An 11430-nucleotide genomic window follows, 5' to 3' on the forward strand; every position below is an offset into this window, starting at 1 on the left:
TGTTCCATTGAAGACCTCATTGCTTAGCCCAGGGGCACTGACATTGCCTCCTGTTCTTTCAATGCCAAATAGTAAAACCTACCCTCAGAATCACTCCCTCCCAGAACATTATCTGTTGACATCCTTGCCAGAATGGCCTTCTTCAGGTGCCTGCTTCTTTTGTAACAAACTTCTAATTCAGATCTATCTCTTTAGAGGATCCCATTCATTTGCCTAAATCTTAACTGCAAGGAAAGCTGCGTGAGTAAATATTCTACCCTCTGGTCTTAGAGATGTGGAGAACAATAAAATGGGGTGATCCCTAATTCTAGCAAGAGTATTCTGACTTCCTGGGAAGTCAGAAAGAACCATAGATATTTCTCATAAGAACAACGTTAACTGTCACATTGTCAGTCCTAGTTTTGGTTGGTTTCTCCATAGCAAAAAAACCATAATTTTAACCATATCTGTAGTGTGGTTATCAGGCATGGAAAAATAACCATGGGTGTTATTAAACCCTTTTTTAGAATCAACTGTTAAGCTTTTTGAATACTTCAATTAATCTATAGATCTTTTTAAAATTTTGTTCTTTTTCCCCCTATTTTTGTTCAACTATGCTTTAATGACCTATGCCAAGAGCAAGTCCTCTTTGTGTGTGTGTGTGTGTGTGTTTGTGTGTGTGTGTGTGTGTGTGTGTGTGTGTTGCTGGGGATTGAACCCAGGGCCTTGTGAATGTGAGGCAAGCACTTTACCAAATGAACTGTATACCCCCAAGTCCTCATTTTTTAACTCAAGAGATATGTAGCTACAAATAAATAAATGCTGCTAGAAAACTGTCTGGAGTACAATGCTTTTTCTTTTATTCATTTTCAGGAATTAGAAGCTTATGTAGATGATATAGATATGGACAGTGATTTCAGAAAAGATGATTTTTATTACTTGTCTCAAGAAGACAAAGAGAGACAGAAGCGTGAGCAGGAAGAATCCAAGAGGGTACTGCAAGAATTAAAATCTGTGCTTGGATTTAAAGCTTCGGAGGCAGAAAGACAGAAATGGAAGCAACTTCTCTTTAGCGATCATGGTAAGCACTGACTTCAGAGTAAAAGCTTATTTCAATGAAGGGGATTCTTTTTTCTTACACCATGAATCTTACTGTAACTAATTCTTATGGCTTAAATTCTAGGTAACTACCAATAAACGTAGTACTTTTTCTTCTAGAAGCAAATCAGTTTGATCAATAAAAATAGGTATGTAAACATACTAGAAATATAAAATTAGACTTTTCTATCAGTTATTTAATTTTTTACTAAATTTTTTTTGAAATGGACATTACATTAAACAATTTGGAATATTTTAAATAAAATGTTTTCAAATTTAGTGAATTGAAATTTGGAACTGTTTTCTGTATTAAAAATAACTTGTTGAAACACAAAATTAATAACTGTGTTTACTATTGAAAAGTATGTTAAGGCCTAGGCCAGTTAGAGTCACTTAAGTGACCTGAGTGTTTCAGCAGACAGAAGGGGAGGAAGTTTTCTATGTGAATGGGAATAAAACCAAAGGTTAGCTTAAGCTTCTTCACATTACTCACCTTTCTTTCCTTCAGTCATGCTTCAGAAAAGTCAGGGCAAGGAGTGAGGGAAGGCTTGATTGTTGACAGTTTGATCATTCTGACTAATTGCTAGTTGTATTGATTCCTGTGATTTCCAACAAGCTAGAGTGGGACTTCCCTTCCATTTTGAAGTATCTTTATGGACCCTCAAAATCAATTGCCTGCCTCTCCCTTTCTCACTAGAAGTAGTATATAGATTGCCTGTACTTCTGGAATGCTCCTTAGGGTTTTCTCCTCTTCTGAGCCCTCCTTTTCTCCCTGGTCCATGTCGACATTTCATGCTTTTAACTTTTCTCTTCCTCACCATCAGCCCCCTTTATAGCTGAAATCCTTACTAGATTATGCTTGTACATTATAATAGTCTTTTATAGTCAACTAGTTGACTTCAATTTCCAGTACCTTTTTTCCTAAGCTATCTTACAAGCTCTTTCCAGATAATTCTCAAATGGCACATTGATAATTGCTTTATCTTAAAAGCTATAGTGGCTCCCTCTTACAGTAAGTATCAGCCTGTTCATCTTAAGAATCCATCATGTCCAAATATATTTCTCACAGTTTCTAGAGAAGATAATCTTCCTCAATTTATGTTCAGCTAATTAGATATAATTCCACCAACTATTTTTATTCTTAAAGAAAATTTATGTCAAATCCTTTACCAAGAATTCTGTCTCTATAAGGCTGCCCTGTCTACCAGTCTCTCCTCTAAATTCTGATTGTTCTAGCCCTCCTACCTCTCCTAGCTCTGTGGAACCTCACACTAGAGAGGCATTGTAGTGAGAGGCAAAGAAAGACTTGAGCATCAAAGCATAGCAGAAAAGGGAAATGATTAAGGGCTTTCCAGAAGCAGAAGGAGAGTTTCTGTAATATGCTGGTTCATATGCCGGGCCTACCTAAATCAGAGATTAATGGTGTTATGTTTTAGGTACTGTTACTTTCTATGTGTTCAGGTGTTTTGTTTTGTTTTGTTTTGTTTTTTGTCTCTGGAACTAAATTATAGTCTCCTTAAATAGGGACTTTATTATCCCTCACAGTATTCATTTAGCAAATTATTCATTCAACAAGTAGTTATTGAGTACCTATTATAAGCCAGGCACTGTTTATTGCTGTACCCATAGCATATAAATCAGGAGACAAAAATGCATATCATCATCCCAGCTATTAGGAAGCCTTAGGCAAGAAGATCACAAGTTCAAAGCCAGCCTGGGCAGCTTAGTAAAATTCTGTCTCAATAAATTTTAAAAGGCTGGAAATGTAGCTCAGTGGTAATGCACTTGCCTGGCATGCATGAAGCCCTGGGTTCAATCTTCAGTACTACCAAAAAAAAAAAAAAGCCTATATTCTCACAAGCTTGTCAACTGATCCTCCCCTTGTGCTGATTATATCCCCCCATTCAATTAACAATAATCATGAATATCAGTCAACTTCTAATATGTTACATTTGTTAAGAACCGGCATATTTATAAACTAAAAAATGTGCAAAATACTGAAAATAGCATTGTATATAGGCTAGTATCTTTTATTATTGAGTATTTTCTAATCATAGTTTTAAAATTACCTATTAACATTATGGGCAAATGGGTCTCATTTTCAGGTATGTGCTTTTGATGCAGTTTGCATTTGAAAAGGCAATAATGCTGTGTAGTTTTTTAAAATAAAACTGCTGATACCATAAAATGCTTTTCCCATGAAAAATTTCAGTACGTCTTCCAGAGTTGTTTTCATCTCTGCCTACAGGGGTAAAGTCCGAATGGAATTAGAGAGGGAAATTCTACACTGGAACCTGCTGTGGCCATTTTTTTCTGTTGTTGCTGCTTCTCTAGTGGAGTTACTGCAGCATAGGGATGTTTCTTGGAAATGGACACGTTTTACAAAAATATTTTTTAAACACACGCCAGATCTTCAAGAAGCACTTTTTTCCTTCCGTCATGCTTCATATTATATTGTATTGTACTAACCCCTCATGCTGGGAGGAGAGACTGCCTAGCAAGCAACCCACTGCCTACTAACATCAAGAGGGGCCTAAATAAAACTTCATTTTCCTTGCAAGGACAACTTCTACCGTATGGATATATGTTTATGTATTATGCTTTGTTCCGTAGTTGATCTTGAATGCAAATTTCATTTTGTTTGTATTTTTCTGTGGCGCTTCAAAATGTGTAGAAGTGTGACTTTACTTCTATTAGGGTCTTCTTAGGTGGTTGGCAAGTAAGTTAAATTATATATTTTTTTCCATGCTGTTTAACTTGTAAATATATATAGATGTTGAAGATGCAATTATTATCTGGGTCACTTTAGGCCTTTTATTGAACACATTTTCAGTGAAAACCACTCTGCTCATTCTTTAATAATAGTGGTTCTCAAATTTTAGTGTGCATCAGAATCAAGTGGAGCCTTGTAAAAAATAGCTGGTCCCCACTTCCACAGTTTCCAATTTAGTAGACTGAGATCGGGCCCAAGAATTTCTGCTTCTAACAGATTCCTAGGTGATGACTGACCTTGTTGGTTCAGGGACCACACTTTGAGAACCACTGCTTTTGAATAAGATGATAGCTTAAAAAACTCTTCATCAAATCTCCATCTCATTCCATTTCTTAGACATTTTATTTCTTATAAAGTTACCTAGACTTATAAATTTTTATTGCTTTTACTAGAAAGTTTTAATAAATTTTATTTATTTATTGTTCTTTTTAAGAAAAAAGTTACTGGGAGTTTAAATTAAAGTTTAAATCATTTGCAGGGTTCTTAGTTATTATTTTTCTTTTTTCTTTCCTTTTCTCTCTTTCTCTCTCTCTTTTTTTTTTTTTTTCCTTTGAAGCTGTGTTGAAATCCTTGTCTCCTGTAGACCCAGTGGAACCCATAAGTAATTCAGAACCGTCAGTGAATTCAGATATGGGAAAAGTCAGTAAAAATGATACTGAAGAGGAAAATAGTAGTAAGCCCTCCACAAATGACAATGAAATAAATAGGACTGAGTATTTATGTGAGAATCAACAAGAGGATAAAAATAAAGACAATTCTGCAAATGAAGTCTTCCTCCAAGGGCCTGAAGAAGCAATGTGCTACCAGTGTGAGAGTGAGGACGAATCTCCACAGGCCGTTGGAGATGGCCTGGCCACTGTCTCTCCAACTCCCAAGGACTCCTTGCAGCCCTCCATCAAGCAGAGGTTGGCATGGCTCCAGCTGTCACCAGAATTTACCTTCACTGCTGGCCTCGCAGCAGAAGTGGCTGCTAGGTCTCTCTCCTTCACCACCATGCAGGAACAGACTTTTGGTGATGAGGAGGAAGAACAAATAATAGAAGAAAATGAAAACGAGGTAGAGGAAAGTAAGAACCAAGATCAATGAAATGATTTTAGATTGTTCCTTTTACAAAAGTGTTTTAGCTTCAGGACTGGAAAGGGAAGATAAGTGTAAGTTTACTATCTATAAAGTTAAGATGTGAATTTCTAGGAAGAAATCTGGTTTGAACAACTGTCTCAGATTAATAGTTACCTGTAAGTGGCAGATTTTTTAGGAAAATAAGAGAAAGGTAAGGGCTCTTTAAAATAAACTGCTGCTTTATTTGTGGCCCAACTGATAATCTTGGTAATTATTTAAGTACTTTTAATAAGAAATGAATTTATCATTTCTTGCCAGAATTTGCTACCATAAGGTGACTAGGTTAATTCTCTTGCAAGAACATTAACATTTAGTATGACTCCTTTTTACTGTATCTTTGCAGTTAGTAACTGCAGCTATTATGTTAATAACGAGTTGTTTGTATTTTATTTTTGTTTATACCAGTCTTAAAAAAAAAGATACAGGTTCTGAATAAAAAAAAATTTAATTCATACAATTGATGTGTGCTGGGGTTTGGAACTTAAAAGTAGTTTCAAAAATAGTTGGGTTATGACATAATTCTTATTGTTCGTGTAAATATTCAGTAGTTAATTTTAAGATGTTCCTAATAGTCTTTAAAAGGAAAATATACCAGGTCAAGAAAAACCCTTTCAACTTTTTTCTTTTGTTATTACTTTTTCCTTCCTTTGTTATTACTCTCCTTGTCAAAAGTGGGATCCCTATAGTAAAAAAAACCCCACCCCCAACTTAGTATAATGTTCTTTGTATCAGTTTGCCTCAAGATAATTGTGCACCATTACCACAAGTAGGTCCAGTGCTGCAATTTTCTAGCCTGTGAGCCTGTGAGACTCAGGAAACCTGTCAGCTTCCTGGAAAGAAACCTTGTCTTCATTTGCAAGCTACCTCTTGGAAGAGACTGCTTTCCAAAGTGGCCAATCTCATGTGTTGTGATTCCATTGTTGAAGACTGGTATTTTTTGGAGTATACTGTTTTTGAAACCTGTAATTCCTGTACCTGACATAGTTTATAGACATTATTTAGGGAAAATGTAAGAATAACTCAACTTATGGTATTATACTATAGGGAAATTACATGATGAATCTAGATTATCTTTAGATAATCTAGAAACACATTTAAATTATGTCACTTAGCACTTAAAGTGAGTAAATTTACTTATACTCAGAATTGTTTATTTTTTTAATAACTTTTTTTATCCTGAGGAAAAACTTGGTTTAGCTTTATATGACTAGTAGACATCCTTTGTACCATAAGTGATTTTCACCTTTTGCCAAAATTTTGGGACTTATTGTAATAAACCTCTTCAGAGTAATACCTTAGGTTGGACCTAGTTATACTAAATTTGAAGGAAAAAAGAATCTTCTTGTATTGTTACTGACTTCTGTGTTCCTAAGTAATAATACCTATACTTTCTGGTTTAAATCACAAACTTAGTTGCCAACTCCATTTTTCCTGGGATTTAGGAAAAGCAATTACAGAAAAACTTGGTGATCTTTATTTTAATCTATAACCTTACAGAGGAAAAATCAGAGTTTAATAATTTTAATTCTTTTATTCTATTTTGTTTCTACTATCCTGATTTGGGAGAGAGAGATCTTCATAACATAGTATCAGTTTTATTTGGTGCTCTCTGAGGTGACACTTCTTAATTCTGAAAGGTTAGATAATTTGAATCAGAATTTTCCAGTCTTCCAATCTGATCTGTTTTATTCACTAGCCATTACATAGTTTCATGAAAACTCTACTTGTTGAAATCATGATCTAAAGATTTTGGAACACTAACCAAATATTAGGTGTTTTGTAAGTAGTTTTTCAAATTTTCTTTCATCTTATAAAATATTTTCAAGATAAAATATTATCTTCTTGAAAATTCCTTGACGAATTTTTTCCTGACAATGTTCTAAGTTGATGTTTCTCATTGTCGTTTTAGTGGGATACCTGCTTCAGAATAAACTAGAGGTCTTTTTTTTTTTTTTTTTTTTTTTTTTTTTTAATGAGAATTTTAGGACATACTCTCTGTAATTCTTAGCTTGAAATGAGACCTAGGTAATGTTCATGCCCAATAAAATGTAAGAATCCCTGTCTATCACTTAGTTCTTCCAATGAATACCTTAGGAAATATAACCAATATAATATAAATAGGTGTTCTTATTTACCAATGTAATATAAATAGGTGTTCTTGTTTATTGCTTTTTCTAAGAATATTCTACTTTCTCTTATCAGGTTGTTGATAGTTTTAATAGCTGCCATTCTACATCCAGAAGAAGCCTCTGGGAAAAAAAGATTTTGTGGAAAACACTTATAACTGTACTTTGCAAATTTTACAGTATTTTTTGACAGTATAAATCATGGTAGTGCTAGTATCCTGACAGCTCTTAATACAAATATCGCCATGGTTTGTTTTATCAAGACAAGCCTAGAACTCAAAGGAAGGATACATGTGAGGGGCTGATTTAGGCCACTCTTTAAGAGAGAATTTTTATCCTTTGTCCACGTACGGATAGGAAAGTTATGACAGAAAGTGGTCTGGTACCAGTTATCATGCCTTAAATCCTTTTTCTCAGCTTTTATTAAAGCCCTACCTATCTGACACATCTAGGGCCAGACTCTTGTTGGTCTATGACTTGCAATCCTCTGCTTATTTTCTTTTTTTTTTGTACCAGGGAGTGAATTCAGGGGCATTCGACCACTGAGTCACATCCCCAGCCCTTTTATTTTATTTTATTTTATATTTATTTTTTAGTTTTTGGCGGACACCTCATCTTTGTTTGTAAGTGGTGCTGAGGATCGAACCCGGACCGCACGCATGCCAGGCGAGCACGCTACCGTTTGAGCCACATCCCCAGCCCTCCTCTGCTTATTTTCACAAGTTCTTTGTGTTTTCTGATTTTATAGCTTACATCTTCATTAAAGCTAATGGTTCTCACAGCATATGAATATATTTCATTAGGAAACTGATAACTCAAATCAGAATTCTTAAGTTACTGAAGACAAGCAAATTGAGAGAAACACACTTAAGGCAAATTAATAAGAAAGTTTTAAGAGGATAGGTTCATGCTTTCCTATAGAAGAACAGGCTGAGTTTAAATTCCATACCCTTCATTTAAAAGCTGTGGGTGTGGGCTGGGGTTGTGGCTCAGCTGTAGAGCGTTCGCCCACCAGGGGCAAGGCCCTGGGTTCAATCCTCAGCACCACATAAAATAAATAAATAATTCAAAAATTAAATATATAAAAGCTGTGACCTAATAATGTTAGGGAGAGTCTTTCCAACTGAACTCAATTCTCTGAATTTCTAAGTGCTATTTGCACTTTCTTTTCAGGAGAAGATAAAAGGAAATAAAATGTTTGAGACTGAAAAGCAAGATTGGTTATAAATATATTAGTAAAACAGGTCAAAAATTTTTAAACTCAGTTTTCTTAAAAAAGTAATAGTCTGACTCACATTTTAAAAATTATAAAACTTTTAATGTTAAAGTATAAAAATCAACTTCTGGTATATTTCAAAAGTTATAGGTTAATGGAGTATTAATCAGATAGGACCCTAGATTTCATTTCTCTCTGTTGACTATTTACATTTTACCAAATGATTAGAAATCCTTTGTCAAAAATCCTATGTGATTTGGTTTAATCACAGTATGTTGTTTCTGTACCCAAACAAAACCAGGATACAAGAACAAAATACCATAAGATGGTGATACAGGGCTGGGGATGTGGCTCAAGCGGTAGCGCTCGCCTGGCATGCGGGCGGCCCGGGTTCGATCCTCAGCACCACATACAAACAAAGATGTTGTGTCCGCCGAAAACTAAAAAATAAATATTAAAAATTCTCTCTCTCTCTCTCTCTTTTTCTTAAAAAAAAAAAAAAAAAGATGGTGATACATATAGCTAAACCATTGCTTGAGGTTAAGTAGATAGAATGCTATGAATGAAAGACAGGGTATAAAGATTTATTTTTCCAGTTCCATTTATAGGAACATATCTGTGTAGTTCATAACTTAGATTAGAAAACTAAACTGCAAATAATTTAGGAGAGAAAATATAGAAAATGCCTAAGTACTGTAACAATTCATTCAACTGTCATCATTGACAGGTTATTAACCTGAATCAGTTAATTTTTAAAAAATTTTTTAGTTGTAGATGAACAGAATACTTATTTATTTTATGTGGTGCTAAGAATGGAACCCAGTGCCTCAAACATGCTAGGCAAGTGCTCTACCACTGAGCTACAGCCCAAGTCCCATTGAATCAGTTAATTCATTTAATCGCACCTCTCCGTTTTTCTAAAGTATATAGAATGTAGTTTAACCTTTTCTTTTTCATCTTTAAGAATATCACCTCCTATCATGGGTGATTGACAAATTCATCCTCGGGGATGACAGGAATGATGTCGGGCCACTTTACTGGCTAACTTCACATTGCTGTGCTTTTTTGAATACTGTTTGTTTTTCACAGTTTCTCTATCTTCCCTTATAATCAGCTGTGATTTTGCTGCTGTCTTGTGTGCCTGCCTTCTGCAATAGGCCCCTAATTTGCTGCTTCTAATCTGCTGTGGACTGAGAAACCAGATTGCCAAGCTTGCTAGAATTGTGTCTAAAATAAGAGTAAGTAGACTGCAACAAGGCTAAGAGCTCTTCTATCAGTAAAGTGCATGGACTTTGTGATACCTGTTTGGGTTCTTAGCATTCATCTGTTTGCCTCTTACTAAGGACTTGCTAAAACTGCTTGGTTGAATATGTGATTGCCATACATTTGAAGTATTAATTCTGTTTTAATATATTGATGTTTTTAGGATTCCCTGTTAATGAATTCAATGCTAAAAGAAAAATTTGACTACCTTATTTGTATAAATCATTGTGTATATGTCAGGAAAATATTAAATATTTTGTTTTTGTTAATCGTTCTTAGTTGAGTACACAGATTTGAAATTTATGGCATGATTAACATGACTTCAGTTCTGTCCACCAAGACTTAAATTCTCGAACTATTGGTCTGAGACTAAACATGACTAATTTAGTAAGAACTGGCTGACTTGACTATTTGGGGAATGAGTCATTCTTGATATCCCAGTTTTCTATTAAGCTTAAACTTCTTTCAGCATTAAATTTTTGGAATAATTTCTGAAGGCAATCTTTATAAAAACTATTGCTGTCTTCTTAAACAATATATGAAATACACTTTAAGCTTTTATATTAAAATTATCATTTTGAACATTAGTTATTATACTTGGATAGACTAAACACTGAGAATTATTTGTCCTGTACTAAGTGACTCCATTCTGCAGCACTTGTTTCAGTTTTCATGTCTTTATTTTCAGTGGATGTTCTGATTCCTCCATTTATATTATTGCTTGCTTAAGTGTGATTGTAGCAATGTACTTTATTCACCTTCATAATGCACCTTCTGATCTGCTTGGGTTGGGGGACCAGATGACTAAGATAGTTAGAACTGAGTACTAACTAAAGTAAGAGTAAATGGACCTACAGTGAAGACATGAAGAAGTGGATTGTGCTTCCTTGCATGGATGTTTGTGACATCTGTGACTCCCCACCTGTTAGGTTGCTGTCCTTAGTTCAGTGAGGTTACCATATTAGATACCTACTCTCAAAATACAAGTTGTTATTTTACAAAAGGAGCCATTTCGTTTCCATACTTTACTTTCTGTAAGGATAGTTCTATGCTACAATTCTTTGGCTCTGATTAAAACCAGGTCATTTGAATTAGCATTTTCAATCGTATTTTCTCTTTGAATTGGATGCCACGTGCTTTGTTTTTTTTTTCCCCCCAAGAGAAATGTATTTTTGTTTCCAAGACACGAAATAGATTAAGTCCTGAAAAATAAGAAAACATTAATTATTTTTTTAAATATTTTTTTTAGTTGTCAATGGACTTTTATTTTATTTATTTATATGTGGTGCTGAGAATCAAACCCAGTGCCTCACACATGCTAGGCAAGTGCGCTACCACTGAGCTACAACCCCAGCCCAACATTGATTATTCATATCACAGAGATCTGAGACTTAATAAGATTTATAAGATCTAGGCAATTATACCACAAAGTATTTATTCTTTGATATGCTACTTTTTCAAACAATATCTTTATTTATTTTTTTTATTTATTTATTTTACTGTTGAATTGCTTTATTAAATTATCTGGGAGTATATTTTTTTCTTACATATACAAGACTGAGGTGCAAAAAGCTTAAATGACCCTTCGGGATTACACAGTGAATCCATGGCATAATCTGAAAGGATTTCATAGTAAAGCACACAGGGTCAGAATCATCTCCTTGAAAACATTATACCCTTATGTTACAAATGTTCCTAGTTCAAAATACATTATGAAATGCTCAAAAATTATCAAAAATAAATTTAACTATTTTAAATTGGCATCACCATGTACAGAAGTACCTAGAACAAAATCTGAGAGGTTTCCTGATTCACCCTCCATTATATTAGTAAATTGCTAAATACTGTCAATTCTG

General features: G+C 34.4%; 1 protein-coding gene across 3 annotated transcripts in view; it reads left to right on the forward strand.

Annotated features, from left to right (window-relative positions):
- The window catches only part of Vezt (vezatin, adherens junctions transmembrane protein), a 70666-nt gene extending 64601 nt beyond the window's left edge, over nucleotides 1–6065 (forward strand). For 2 of the 3 annotated variants that reach the window (XM_076853212.1, XM_076853213.1), the window contains exons 11-12: nucleotides 853–1060; nucleotides 4407–5583. In XM_076853212.1, coding sequence (XP_076709327.1) covers nucleotides 853–1060; nucleotides 4407–4936 — 738 coding nt within the window. In that variant the 3' untranslated portion in view covers nucleotides 4937–5583. Of the gene's footprint in view, nucleotides 1–852; nucleotides 1061–4406 lie in introns of all 3 variants that reach the window. The other variant, XM_076853214.1, reaches the window with a different exon arrangement.
- Nucleotides 6066–11430: the final 5365 nt, after the last annotated feature.

This window comes from Callospermophilus lateralis, chromosome 4, assembly GCF_048772815.1.
Source record: "Callospermophilus lateralis isolate mCalLat2 chromosome 4, mCalLat2.hap1, whole genome shotgun sequence".
NCBI lineage: Eukaryota > Metazoa > Chordata > Mammalia > Rodentia > Sciuridae > Callospermophilus > Callospermophilus lateralis.